General features: G+C 39.8%; 1 protein-coding gene across 1 annotated transcript in view; it reads left to right on the forward strand.

The window, feature by feature from the left end:
• SMG1 (SMG1 nonsense mediated mRNA decay associated PI3K related kinase) overlaps nucleotides 1-14,815 on the forward strand; it is a 118,174-nt gene that overhangs the window by 56,431 nt on the left and 46,928 nt on the right. The window contains exons 17-29 of the mRNA XM_020802964.3: nucleotides 144-231; nucleotides 320-421; nucleotides 1,389-1,529; nucleotides 3,704-3,903; nucleotides 5,382-5,578; nucleotides 6,350-6,514; nucleotides 7,172-7,326; nucleotides 8,005-8,150; nucleotides 8,734-8,935; nucleotides 10,646-10,755; nucleotides 10,927-11,074; nucleotides 12,045-12,204; nucleotides 12,987-13,107. Coding sequence (XP_020658623.3) covers nucleotides 144-231; nucleotides 320-421; nucleotides 1,389-1,529; nucleotides 3,704-3,903; nucleotides 5,382-5,578; nucleotides 6,350-6,514; nucleotides 7,172-7,326; nucleotides 8,005-8,150; nucleotides 8,734-8,935; nucleotides 10,646-10,755; nucleotides 10,927-11,074; nucleotides 12,045-12,204; nucleotides 12,987-13,107 — 1,935 coding nt within the window. The remainder of the gene's footprint in view (nucleotides 1-143; nucleotides 232-319; nucleotides 422-1,388; nucleotides 1,530-3,703; nucleotides 3,904-5,381; nucleotides 5,579-6,349; nucleotides 6,515-7,171; nucleotides 7,327-8,004; nucleotides 8,151-8,733; nucleotides 8,936-10,645; nucleotides 10,756-10,926; nucleotides 11,075-12,044; nucleotides 12,205-12,986; nucleotides 13,108-14,815) is intronic.

Genomic DNA, 14,815 nt, shown 5'->3' on the forward strand with positions numbered 1-14,815 from the left:
GGTATTCAGGTTTATTCGTATGGAATTTCAGGAAAAATATAGAATAGAATTTCTCATGTTCATTTTTCTTAAATGACCTGCAGTGCTGTTATTAAAAGTTATACTGTGCTTACAGAATTCTCACCTTTTCATCCAACACACAGCTCTTCTAGAAGATGTTAATACTTGTCTTCAAGCATGTAGTAGTCTCCATGCTCTATCGTCTTCGCTGCCAAATGACTTATTGCAGAGGTACTTTGCTCATTTTTTTCTATTTCCAAGGCAAATATTATATTAAAAATGTGTGTACTCCTAATTAATTCTGTTTATTTTGGCACAGATGTGTTGATGTATGCCGTGTTCAGTTAGTTCACAGTACTGCCCGTATCAGACAAGCTTTTGGGAAACTGTTGAAGTCTATTCCTTTAGATGTAGTGTTAAGGTAAGTAGCGGTAGATACATAATAAGGAATTAAGTTAATCTTTAGAAAAATGGTATATAAAAGTTTTATCTTGATATGGTATTATACTGTAGTCAAGTATTGTAACATTTTTTCAGAAAGACACTCTAAACATGGACCCATTAAGCTGCCCAGAGTGGTAGAATATACCAGATGGGCGGGATATAAATCAAACAAACAAATAAATAAATAAGAAATTAGAGACAGCAGGAGAATGTTTGTATCCATGGTTAGGCTGACCTTGCAGATAAACAAAAGACAGTCTACCTGTTCTTTCCATCCCTTAGCCTCCCACTCCAAGAAGTGCATAATACATTATGGTGGTTAGAAAAGCAGAAGGTGATTTGGAGTGTAGCAACATACATGCCACCACCCACCCCTATTCATTTTTGGCACTCCTCCACACCACAAGTCTGTCCCGGAGTTTAGCGAATGACTGACAGCAGCACCCACACATTCTTGTACCTCTTGAAACCATGGAGTTAGTTGTTGGGGGAGTTGTGCAGGTTGCTACTGCCCTTTCTCAGCTCTTTGAGTATTTTTGTACGGTGTGTGGACCTTGTATAAAACATGGGATGCAAGCTATTGGAGGGCTGGTGAGGCTATTGAATATATTGTCTTGCTTCCTACTTATATGTCCCCAAAACCTGTCAATTACTTGGGTACATGATTTCAGAAAACACAACATAGGGAGCAAGGGAAGCTTCCTTTCCCTCATATATGAATTTGTAGGATGCATGTGATGGCACAAGAAGATGGAAGAGAGTTTGTTCATTCTGACCCCAGTTGGGTTTTATGTTGCATATCCAGCCAAAGTGATTGTGGAAACAGTACCATTCATTGAATGAAATAGCCAAGTTTTCTTCGGGAGCTTCCATATAGAGCGGGGACAGTGGCCTTAAAGAAAAGTTACATATTTTTGATTGATTGATTGATTGATATTTTGCAGCAACCATCACCACACAGAAATACAAGAAATCTCTTTAGCCATACGAAGTCACATGAGCAGAGCACCCAGCAATACATTTCACCCACAAGACTTCTCCGATATCATTAGTTTCATCCTGTATGGGAGTTCTCACAGAACAGGGTGAGGACATTTTTGAATTTTAAAAGATAATTGGCAATGTTCAGATTATTTTGCAATAGGTGATTGTGTTGCTTTATTAGTAGAACTTTTAGTATAATAAATAACACAACTCTCTTAAAATATGTAGTAGTTATTATCTTGAAGTGCAAATGGACATAGTGGCTGAAGTCCTATTTGTTCTAATATAATACAAAGCGAGACATTATGCCCGGGCAACCAGCATTGTGCAATTGGATTGTGCAATCATTTATAGACTCTTGCATGTCATAAGAGTCTTGTTATGACTCTTGAGTGGCATACTTGTGGAAGTGCTTCGTTAATAGCATTTCCTCCTGGCTGCCATTTTCTATACTACTACAGCCTCACATTGTGCTGCAGAGCTGCACAACAGAATTTCAACCAATTCATCATGTAAAGCGAAAGACAGAGTTGTACTGATGGTTCTTTATAAGCAGCTTTTACTTTTCTTTGAAACTAAATCCGTATGAGAACCCTTAACTTGTTGAGAACAGAGGAAAAGACTAGACTGAATACTGAGAGCTGTATGCACTTGCCTTTTAACCCAAATCCTGAGAGTTTTCCATTTGAAAGCTGCATCTCAGTTTACAGTGGTGCTGGTGCCTCGACTTACGAATGCCCCTACTTAACAACGATTTCGAGTTACAACCAGCTCCAGACGCACAATTTTGCTTCTACTTGCGACTGGGGCTTCAAGTTACGAACAGAAAAAGGCAGGGGGAAAAGGCGGGAAATGAGGCTGCTTCTTTGTAGCTCTTTCGCCCCAGCAGTTAGAGAGTGTGTGATGGGAGGAGGCTGTCTGGTAAGGTAAGGTGCTGTTTTTTGCTTTTTAAAAACTGTTCTGGGTGTTTTTGCAGTGTGGTTTTGGGCTGGGGGGTTATGTTTCTTTAATGTGATGGGTCTTGGTTTTTTTTTGTTTTTTTGTTTTTATTTTTCCCCATTTGCAATGGGTCTTGGGGGTTTGTTTGTTTGTTGGTGCTTTGGTTTGTCCCCATTTCCGATCTGTCTTGCATGCTTCTGTTGCTTTTTGCTTTGCTTTCCCCCCATTTCTGATCTGTCTTGCATGCTTTGCTTGCTTTTCTCCCCCCCCCCTTCAGCCAGAATGGATTAATCACATTTCCAATGGGTCTTGCAGTGATTTGTGTGTGTATGATTTTTTCTTCGGCCGGAACGAATTAATTGCATTTCAGTGCATTTCAGTGGGAAATGGTGTTTTGACTTACGACCATTTCGACTTGCGCCTATCTTCCAGAACAGATTAAGTTCATAAGTCGAGGCACCACCATATATGTTCACTTGCATTTTTTGTCAGTGAGTAGGAAACAGCAGCATATATTTTTAAAAACAAAGAAAATTTCTGCTAGTCTCATAATCCTCTTTTTACCAGAGGGCAAAAAGAATTTGGATGGTTATTATTTTGCATGGTGGAATTTTCTCCCAAGTTATTACTATTATTTGTAGGTTGCCAATCAGAGATTTTTACATCGACTGTGTTTCAGAAGTCACACAGAACCAAAATGTGTGAACTTTTGGGTCATATACTGTTCCTTCTTAGGTGCAGTTGCAAAGAGGTGATTAGAACTTTTACTTTCATTAATTACAAATTGGTGCTGTATCTGAAGCCTAGATTGGTTAATCAGCTAAATATAGCACTGTTTTCCTATAGTGGTATCCAGGTGTCTGTGGTAAGATTGCAAGTAGAACGTGAGAGTGCAGTTACCATTCTGCTGCTGGGGTTTCTTTGCAACTGGTATTGCAAAGTATAAGAAGCTAACTTCATAGATGGTTGTTCCTTGCTGACTGGGTTCCTCACGGAATCATAGTTAAAATAAAGCACAGTTTATTCAGGTTTTCACATAATGTTAAACAGATACTGAAAAAGAAAGCATTTTTAAAAAATATCCTCCTTGTAGGTGGTGTGAGGGAGACAAGAACTGACAAGCCTGATGTTCATTCATATAATGCTAAGCCATGTGAATTTTACATTTGAATGCAGCCAGGATGATGCAGACCTTAGGTTTATGGTAGACAGTAATTACACAGATCTGCTTATTATAGACTTACACCTCTCATCCTTCAATTCCAAGTAATATTTTATTCAAACAAATGTAGAAATAGATAGTATACATCTGTCTTAATGTCTGGTTTTATTTCAGGAAAGAGAGCTGGTTAGAGAGGCTATTTTATAGTTGCCAAAGACTGGATAAACATGACCAATCAAGTATTCCACGCAATTTGTTGAAAACCGAAGCTATTCTTTGGCAGTGGGCCATCTGGGAAGCAGCCCAATTCACTGTCCTTTCAAAGCTGCGAACACCACTGGGCAGAGCTCAGGACACATTTCAGACAATTGAAGGTAACTTTAAACAGCTGGCACATTTTTGAAATATGGTGTATTTTCCAAATATGCCATTGGAAAAGTATAAATAAAGAAGTTGAAAATAGAAAATTCAAATGTTGTGGAAAGCAAAAGGAAATATTGCTTAGATAAAAGCAGACTAATACAGTCAAAATGCTGAGAACTAATGTTTTTTTTGAAACGTTGAGTTAAACTTTACAACACTGAAAATACTGAATTCTGCAGTATATACTTGAGTTACCATTATTGATTGCTGTAAATTATCTTACATAAATAACATCATGATATTATGTATGAGTAGTATCTTGTCTTTAAAAGCATCTAATTTATTTTGTAAGACAAAATGTTTCATATGAGCCCCTCCTACTGTTTCCCAAACAGGAGGGAACACACATTTCCTTCTCCAATATCTGGTGCTTTTTTTTAAAAAAAGCCTTATTTCTAGATGTGATTTTCCCCATTGCAGTGGTAAAAGGTAAAAATGGATGTATAAAATGACTATTGCTTCAGTTAAAACTCATGGTTACTTTTCATCAGCTGGAGTAGATGCTGACTGAAATCTTGGTTTGTTGTTTTATGGGTACAATGGTGATATAATCAGTGGCAAATTGCTACTGACTAAAGGCATATCCCCACTGATTAAATGTGATTTTGGGATACATGTGACTTACAGTGTTCACTATGAAATCTCCACAGGAAACCTTTAATCAGTGACATTTTGCTGCTGCTGTTGCTGTAATCATTGTTACACACTTGAGTCTGCGCAACAGGATTTCAATCCCTGAATTGAGAGTAAACATAAGCACATGTTCACAACTGTTATAAATTTTAATGTTTAATGCAGCTTGTTTGCAATTCTGTATGGAATTAGAAGAGGTAGCCATGTTAGTCTGTGCAAGCATATCAGGAAAAATCAGTAGAAACAAAACAAAACAGACAAAAATATGTGGGACATTAAAAACTAGTGTTTTTTAATTGGGTATTTGGTTACATTTCACATGCAGTGATTTATAGTCTGTGTGTGTTTGGTGTTAGGTTGTAAAGATTTTTCAAGGAGACAGAAAACAGATGATAGGCATGAGCAAAAGGGAGGGGGGAGAAGAGGTGGGGGCATGATGGTCAAACACAGGCCATAAATCACTGCATGTGAGACGTAACCAAATATCCAATTCAGAAAAAAGACTCTTAGAGCCAATGAATATTTAGTATATTTTACTTGTGTATTGGTATTTCATCCATCATTTTTTCCCATATGACTGACAAAGTGGACTTGTCCTCTAAAGCTCACATCAAAATATAATACTTAGTCTTTAAGGTGCCACATGTTTTTGTCTTCTTTGGTTTTGTTTGTTTGTTTGGATTTTGCCTAATATGTATGGAGTTAAAGGCTTATTGTTTTTGGAAATAGTAGCCTTGTATCAAGGTTATTAGTCTGATATCTGGTACCTTGATATGTTATGAATATGTGTTTCTAGGTATCATTAGAAGTCTTGCAGCCCACACATTAAACCCTGATCAAGATGTCAGCCAGTGGACTACAGCAGACAACGATGAAGGTCATAGTAGTAACCAATTGAGACTGGTTCTACTTCTGCAGTATTTGGAGAACTTGGAGAAACTGATGTACAATGCTTATGAAGGATGTGCTAATGCACTTACATCACCACCTAAGGTTCGTGCTTGTGGCAGTAATTTTTTTTGTATTACACTGCTGATGCAAACTGTTGTGGGACAAATGTATTCTCTGTGTATCAATCCTGTTCTGGGTCACAGAACTACACTCTTAGGTGTGCATTTTAACAGACCAATTAAATACTCAATTTATCTTGTTGTTTGTACCTGTCAAGGATACAATTTCTTAAAAAGTGGACATATGAAAGAAAAGTTAAATTGGCCCATTGTTTCAAGATCATCTGGGATCAGCTGAGATGTGATATATGTAGACTGTTAGTTAATTTTGGCCTGTGTCATATTTTTGTTTTTTTTCATTACTTTAACTTATAACCCAGATATACAGGATAACTTCAGAGTTCTGTTTTATTGGAAGGTTCTATTATGTTATTATGCTATTGTTTGTTGAATTCATGGATGCTATCCTTCACTCGCTTGCTTAAGGTAAATCTACATTCATGATGGGATGGTGATATGCCAGTAGGATCTAAAAGGCACGTGAAGTGAATACCTTCTGATACATTCAGGCAGCTTTGCTGCTTATGTTATCACTTTACTGCCTTAATTCAGAAATTGCTGTGACACCGTAATCTTTTATTTGTTTGATTTTTATTTTGCCCATTAGTTGTGGTTCTTGTTTCCCTCTTTGAAGAGTGTTGGTGTCTTAGAATTGTTAGGGGTAATTGATGTAGCACATGTTGTTCGGCAGTGTAGCTATGTTTTACTGAATAAATAAAAGAGAAATGAAATTTCTTCCACTTCATTTATTAAGGTTATCAGGACATTCTTCTATACTAATCGGCAGACTTGCCAAGACTGGCTAACTCGAATTCGACTTTCCATCATGCGCGTTGGGCTGTTGGCAGGACAGCCAGCAGTGACAGTTAGGCATGGTTTTGATTTATTGACAGAAATGAAGACTGGCAATATGGCTCAGGTACAACATTTTCATACCCTTCCACAAATCTGCAATATTAATTAACTTGTGTAAGCAAGTGGGTTTAATTCTTAGCCAACTAATCATTTGGCCATTTTTTTCTGTTTTTTTATCCACTGCAAAATGATTATGTAAAGGGAGTGATCGGAAATGATCTATTGTAGGGATCCCCCATATTCTGATACAGTGGACCCTCGACTTACAGACAGCTCGACTTACAGACTTTTCGAGTTACAGACTTCTCTGGCTGCAAAATTTAGATTCGACTTGCAACCAGAGAATCGACTTACAAACCAGAAAAAACCCCAAAATGGAACAAAAATAGAATAAAAACCGCCGGTTATGGGATTAATTGGTTTTCACTGCATTGTAGGTCAATGGAGATTCGATCTACAGACTTTTCGACTTGCAGACACCATTCCAATACGGATTAATTCCGTAAGTAGAGGGTCCACTGTAATTCATATTGTTGCAAGTCTTCTGCTTCCAAAGAAGAACTTGTCCTTCTTAAATCCATCCTTCCCTGTTTCAAATCTTGGGCTCCTGAGACAGAGAAATGCAAAGTCCATATGAGTATAAGAACAGCCAGTGGGTTAAGGTCACATTTTTTTCACTCTGGGCTATAAACTGAATTCTTTTCTCCTCCCTAACCACCAGGGAAATGAATTAGAAGTGATTATCATGATGGTGGTAGAAGCCCTTTGTGACCTTCATTGCCCTGAAGCAATCCAAGGCATATTCGTCTGGTCCTCTGCTGTGGTTGGAAAGAGTCTCACCTGGATTAATTCTGTTGCTCAGCAAGCTGAAGGGCGGTAAGTTAGTCCATGCATGAGATTATGTTGTGTTTTAAATTTTCTTTAACTGGAGTATAATTTTACTCAGAGACAATGTATGCCCTGACATGCTTGTTTTTATCTGAAGCAAAACACAGTTTATTATAGTGAATAAACCAGCACAAAGCAATCATACACATTACAAAACTGTAGAAGCTACATAGAAGAGGGGGCTTGTCTTCTTTCTCCTTTTGCATCTGACAGCTGCTTAGCCTCAGCTGCTGGCTGCTGCATTTCTAGCTGACAAAAATAAAGAAAAAGAGTACAGTTAGGTACATTGACAAGGTAGAGGGATCAGTAAAGGCACAATAGTTGTTGAGTTGAGTAATAAGAAAATAATGTGAAACTGGCAAGCTGCAGCACAGAGAATCAGCATATTCCACTGATTCAGCATCACTGTTGTTATATATCCCAGTTTTTGCTGAAGGAGGAGTGGTGTGGTAACCACTTAACTGTTGAGATAGCAACCATTAAATTGGACTAAAGTTAGGGCAACATTCTGTTTAGCACTACATAAATTATTTTTTAAATTCTTTTCATCTCTGGGATGCAGCTTCCATTTCCATTTCTGGTTGCAAGATCAGTTTTTGAAAAGGAATTTCTGAAGTGTAATGGTAATGGAGATTTTCCTAATCTACAACATTTAAATCTTCAAAGGTTTGAAAAAGCAGCTGTTGAGTACCAGGAGCATCTTTGTGCCATGACAGGAGTGGATTGGTGCGTCACAGGATTTGATAAGTCTGTCCTGAAATTGGCCAATTTGTCCACCAGCAATAATGCTAGCCCAAAGCACACTTTAAATGGTACGTATTACTATAGGTGGGTTGTACTGGTTTTTAAATGTGATGTGGCCAACTGGCTACTTGTATGCTTTCCCAACCACACATGGTTGACATGTGAAATTTGGCATTGTAGCAAATGCCTCTCTCATTTTTCCAGTGGGAGTGACTTCAGGATGTGAGGAGGTGTGCTCCTTGACTCTGGGGAGTGGGGAGGGGCAGTGATAGGAGTCAATCCCTCTAGCTTCCTACGATGGAAAATGCCCCCCTAGGCTTTAATGCAGAGACATTTGTGGTATAGTCACGCTCTCTTTTTTGTGTGTGTGCCTTAACCAGAAAGAAAGTTTGAATTGATAGAAAATGGTATGTAGAAGAGTTTGACACTGTTTTCAAGAGAGCACTCAAGGAAACGGGAGGCCATATAATCCCGGTGTGTCCTTTCATTCCCAGATAAGAGTACCTTTTCCCCCACTACCTGTTTACCAGCTTGGAAACACTTCTTCCTGATGCCTCAATGCATAGGAGAAGCTTGCTGAGCCTGCTGTATTTGAACCTCTTAATAAGAGACTTTGTCAGAACTCTAATATTTAAACCTTTCCCTTGATAGGGGATTCTCGAAAAACAGTACTGACTAAGCCAAATGAGTCTTCACCAGAAGTCATAAATTATTTGGGCAACAAAGCTTGCGAGTGCTACATTGCTATTGCTGACTGGTCTGCTGTGCAAGAATGGCAGAATGCAGTCCATGACCTGAAAAAAACCACAAGCAATGCTTCAGTCAATTTAAAAACAGATTTTAACTATATAAAGTAAGTATTGATTTCTGAAATCAATGTTGCTGCAAGAGTAGGTTTCTGCCTTTCTTAATGTGCTTGGAAGGGGGAAATTATGGAGGATGAGAGTTTTAAGGTTAATGCCGGTAAGAATAAAGGAAAATTTAAAAAAAAATATTTTTAAGGTGGTATATGACTTCGGTGAAATTGAATATAATAAATTCAGATTATTCTAAAGCTTGTTGGAAATGTGATGAAGAAATTGACACATATTATCATTTGTGATGGGACTGTAAATTGATTCAGAAATTTTGGAAACTGATTTTTAGGGAAATGTGATATATTTGGAAAAGATATTGAATTTAACTCTAAAATTGCTTTCTTGTCAATTTTTGATAAGACAGTACTTGATTATTGTTTGAACGAATTGATGAAGATTCTGGATTCTAGCTAGATTCTGGAAAGACAAAAATGATATTAAATTAGAAGATAAGTATAATGAAGTATGGGGCATTGCATTAAATGATAAATTAACTACTGAACTTAGGATGAAAAGTGGGGAAATAAGTTCAAATATTTTTATGCTATTTGGGGTAGATTTGTTGAATTTGTATTAGTGAAAGGAAAGGGGAAAGCCTCTAAACAACAATCAATACAATTTTGGAAAGGAAGTTCATATTAAAAGTATTGTTCTAAGGGTCCCGTGGGTATGGGGTGCACGGTAGTTTAGATCACTGGTTCTTAACCTTGGGTTACTCAGGAGCTTTGGACTGCAACTCCCAGAAGCCTTCACCACCAACTGTGCTGGCTGGGGTTTCTGGGAGTTGCAGTTCAAAAACATCCGAGTAACAAAGGTTAAGAACCACTGGTTTAGATTGTATAACAAGTATTTGGTATTTTTGTATTTGTTTTTGTTCTGAAAAAATAAAGGAAGGGGGAAAGAGAGAACAGTAGTGAAACAAAACAGTGAAGCTGAAAGTATATTATTACTATTTTTTCTTCAAATTCTTTGATAACTGAGCAATTCCAAATTAGGGTGACCTGTGCAGAGGGCTTTAAGAGACACTGGCCCAAGAGCTATTTTGCCTAATCCTGGGAGAAAAGTTGACTGGGAAAATACTGCTGTTTCTGGAGAGGATGTAGTTTCCATTTTCCTTTCTGGTTGCAAGATTACTTTTGGTGCATTTTGTCCACTGAGGCCTTGTTGGGGGAATCATAGGTGGCTTTTTCCAGTTTTCTTTTCTAAAGCTTATCTCCCTGTCTTAACTTCACTGTTAAAGGAGGTATTTTTCAGCTTTGAAGGATTCTGTTGGATACTTTGTCCTGAATAACTCAAATTTGCTGTCAAACACTAAAGAATAATTCCAAGTTGCATTCTAAAGTGGACAGGAATCTTGAGTTGGACCCGAGTGAATGCAAGTGTTTTAGTGTCTGATTATTGTGATCTTGTAATTTTGGCTTGTAATTCTTTGGGTCATCAGCTGTGGGAAGTTTTGCCTCTAAAAGCACAAACTAAAAGCTAGCAATCCTTTATCCAAACATTGAATACACTAAGTGTGACACAAGTCTCATCATCCTGCAACCAGCTTGCCCTTTGTGGGGAAGTACGATGGGATTAATTCACTAACATCTGAAGAACCACACCCCAGGGCGAAAGCATTTTTTATGAATATGATCAGTGTTTGGAGCTCTTTCAGTTGTCATTTTATGATAATAAATTAAAAATGCACTAAAACTATGTTTCAGGTCTCTGAGTAGCTTTGGATCTGGAGAACTTACAGAATGTACTGAACAGCTAGAATTGCTTCCAGGAGAAGACATCAATCTGCTTATTGGAGGAATAAAAGAAAAAATAGGTATAAGTTAAAAACTGCTAAATGCATAAAGATCTTTAAGAGCTTAATTTTGACTACTGTGCTTGGTGCGTAGATGTGGATCATTTTATTTATTGAGAATGAGAAAACAGCCTGACAGTAAAGAATGTCAGTAGCTGTTGATACATTGATATATGTTAACAACCTCTACAGATATGAAGAAGCTTCTTCCCAGCATGTTGTCTCCTGACCCCAGAGAACTTCAGAAAGCAATTGAGGTTCAGTTATTGAGAAGCTCAGTCTGTCTGGCAACCGCTATTAATCATGTGGAACAGGAACAAAAATGGCAGCCTATCACTGAGTAAGTTTAAAAAACCCTAATAAATGAAGAGAGCCCATGTGTTTTTCTTTAGGATGTTCTCCATCTATGTACATAGGTGAGGTTTGTGGAAATCTCCACTTTCTCTGTACCTCAAGATTATTGCTGTCTACTCTCCACAGTTCATTGTATTTGAGGCTTTATCTCTCTGATATTTTAGATCAGATCTTGTTGGGAAAACGTTAACGCTCAAGAGCAGCTGTACAGGCAATTCCTCAACTCAGTCATTTGCATACCTAGTTGGACCCCAGTTGTGAAAACTGGCCATGCAACCAATTATTCCAAGACAGTTCACTGGAGAGGGGAACCAGTGCACATTGCAGATGGGGGGGTTTTTTGCACATGACTTGGGCTGTAACATCTAAGAAAGATAGAATCTTGCAAAGTTCACTAGTCTAAATTTAAACAAACTAACAGTGAAATCTTTTTACTTAGTATAGTAAGTCAAAACTAGATTAGGTCCTTTGAATCAGTGGAACAGGAGTTGACTCACCAAATCCCCACTAATTCAGTGGGCCTGCTCAAGCTGTGAATTACTATGCTGAGCAATAGGATTTCGGCACCATGTTGCTAATGTTTCTCTAATATTGTGTACCTGTAAATTACGCATTTTTGTGCTAAAAAGGAGTGTTGTATAACAACTGTACATTTGCCAAAATCCTATTTAGCAGTATACCTACAAAAGGCGAATGGTGTAATATACAGTGGCTTCTTGCTGCTAATTAATGAGTTCCCACTTGGATTTTAAGGCGTGCCCCAACCCACTGGACTGGCATGCATCTAAAAATCCAAGCAGAGATATGTAATTAGCAGTTAGAAGCCACTGTGAATTATGCTGTTTGCCTGCCAGAGGCATAACTCAGTGACAGTATTTTGGCCATAGATTTATTTTGAATTCTGTTGAAACGTAATAGCCTAACTGTTTTTTGACTCTTGTAACTTTTTGTTTCAGGAACCTTATAAAATACCTGAAGCAGACTTCACGAATTGCCGTTGGACCTTTGAGACTCGCCACCTTGACAGTGTCTCAGTCTTTGCCAGTATTAAGTACATTGCAGCTGTATTGTTCATCTGCTTTGGAAAATACAGTCTCAAATAGACTTTCCTCAGAGGTACTTTTCTATGCATGTGAAAAACATATATGAATGCACATGTATACAGACATACCTCCATTTACGAAATTAATGCGTTCTCCAGGATGTTACGTCATGTGAAAATTTCATAAACTGATATGCAGATTGTGCTAGGAACAGGGGCACAGCAGAAAAAAAGAGAGAGAAAGAACGCAAACTGGGGCATTATTTTCTGTGGATTTCAGTTCGTAAACCGCAAATTACGTAAACCGAGGCTTTCATAAAGTGAGGTACCGCTGTACTGATAGAGTCCCTTTGCAGTCCTCATCCTGCAGTCCTTAACCATCATGCAAAAATGTACTACTGTATTTCCAAAGTAAATAGCAACTTCCTGTCCATTATAGTTGTTAGTTACTTACAGGTATTGCTTTCTGGTTACAGCCAATATACCTAGAACTATGAAAGTGATGTTGTGATCTCAAGAGGCTTAAAATATTTTTCCATTGCAATGGACCATCCAAGAGCAGGTTGTCTCTTATACCACTCCAGAAAGGCAGGGGTCACAGAACCTAGTTTTTGTTATCAGTTCTGTGTATTGAGACTCCTTGCCATTTTTACCCTTCTGTTAGCCAAAGCTTCTTTAACATTCTCATTATTAAAATATCAACAATATGTTAAGGGGGACAAAGATAGTGGCATCTAGTACTGCATTTTGAGATTGTCCCCAGAATCTGTGTAGAAGCATTTTTATTCATCACTTTGGGGGGGAGGGGGGGAAGAGTTACAGTTCTATTAAGTATTCAATGTCTACTTTTTAACAGGACTGTCTCATCCCTCTGTTCAGTGAAGCACTGCGTTCATGCAAGCAACATGATGTAAGACCATGGATGCAAGCCCTAAGATACACCATGTACCAGAATCAGTTTTTGGAAAAACTGAAAGGTATATACATGAAACCAGAACATCTCTGATCTACTTTTAATAAGACGATGAGCCTTCAGGTTGTATTTGTTGCTCATAGCCTGTGATGTCATCTCTTAAATTTTTTATGCTTATATCATTTGTTTTTGGGAGTACATAGACTTCCATTTTTCCAAACTACAGTAAAGTGACTTTGAGATAAAAGAACATGTTTAGTTAGAGGAAGGTACTTTGAGTTTAAATGAGGGATGTCAGTCTGTACTTGTTTCATTGTCAGAAAAAACTAGAACAAAATAGAAAACAAAACACAGCACAGTAGCATTTTAAATACTAGCTTTTATATTTCAATGTAAGCTTTCATGGATTAATTACCTTGTCAGTTCAATTTCAGTGGAGTGTAAATGCAAGCCTCAGAGGGGACAGAGACATTATAGACACAAATAATTAACTGTAAGAATTCTGAATTGTATGTCCTGGATCAGGGGTGTCAAACTCAAATTCATTGGGGGCCGCATCAGCAGTTTGGTCCCCATCAAAGGGCCGGTTGTATCTGTGGCTCTGTCCCGCCCCCCCGGCCTTATGTCTAGAATAGTGAGAATGCATGTGATTATGGTTCAGAAACACTAGATTTACTTAGTACATCCACATGGGTGCCCTGTTATAAAACAAAGGAGGTGAACAGGTGAAGTGTAATTCTTCTGGCCCCTTGCTCGTTGCCTACCTGAGCTAGATAAGCCAGGTTGTCAGCTTGAGAACTACAGTACTGCCTAACTCTTTTCGGGCAAGAAATGAAGAGGCCCTTGCCGACCAAACCCGTGGTGTGTAAACCCACTGCAAAAGTGTGGCTTCATAGTCAGCGCCCTATCTGTTGCGCTTCTGCCTGTCCAGGAGTTTGGCCCTCCTCTCTCCTGCACCCCCACTAGTCTGAGCCTCTTCAGACGGCTGGAGCCCTCGGACCTCCTTCACTTGCTTCTGTTTGTTTTGATGCCTCGTCGCCGGCCTTTCCCCCACCCCCACCCCCACCCCCCGCTCAGTGACGTCACACACACACACACGGCGAGAAACCTGGGTAAGGGGGCCATCGCCCGGCGGAGCCTGCGCCCTCGCCCCAAATTCCAATGGAGGGGTCGGTCGGCGGGGGAAGGAAAAAGTGAAGGTGGGGGGAAGTGGTGCGGGCGTTGCTGTGATGGGTGTCCGGCGCCGTGGCCCTTCCGTCGCTCACCACCAAAGTCTAGGAACTGCTTGATCGAGAGCGGCGGCGACGGAGAGAAACAAGAGTAGTACTCACTCTGTTTAGGGACGGGGCTCTTCAGGAGCGCCCCGCACAACCTCATGGTCGGTCCGTGGGTGGCGCGGACGGGCGAGCTAGGCAAGGGCGGGGGGGCGGGGAGTGGGGTGGGGTGGCCCAAAGGACGGGAAGGTGGAACGGGCGTGCGCACACAACCACCCCCGCTCGCCGCCGCCGCCGCCGGGCGAACCAGCCGAACAACCGTCTGGCGCGGCGGCGCGTGCCCTGCCTCATGCACACACAAACGCCGGGAGGGGGAGGGGGCAAGAAGGCTCGCAACGGCCCCAACGGCTCGGCCCTTCCTCGCGGCCAGTGGGTAGCGGTCTGAGGGAGGAGGAGCCGGCGGCGGCATGAAGAGCAGCTGCCACTGCCTCCTTCCTCACAGCCGTGCCCCTTTTTATCTTAAACGGGCGGGCGGGCGGGCACCTTGTTGCAAGGCTG

The sequence above is a fragment of the Pogona vitticeps genome, chromosome 13 (genome assembly GCF_051106095.1).
Source record: "Pogona vitticeps strain Pit_001003342236 chromosome 13, PviZW2.1, whole genome shotgun sequence".
Lineage (NCBI taxonomy): Eukaryota > Metazoa > Chordata > Lepidosauria > Squamata > Agamidae > Pogona > Pogona vitticeps.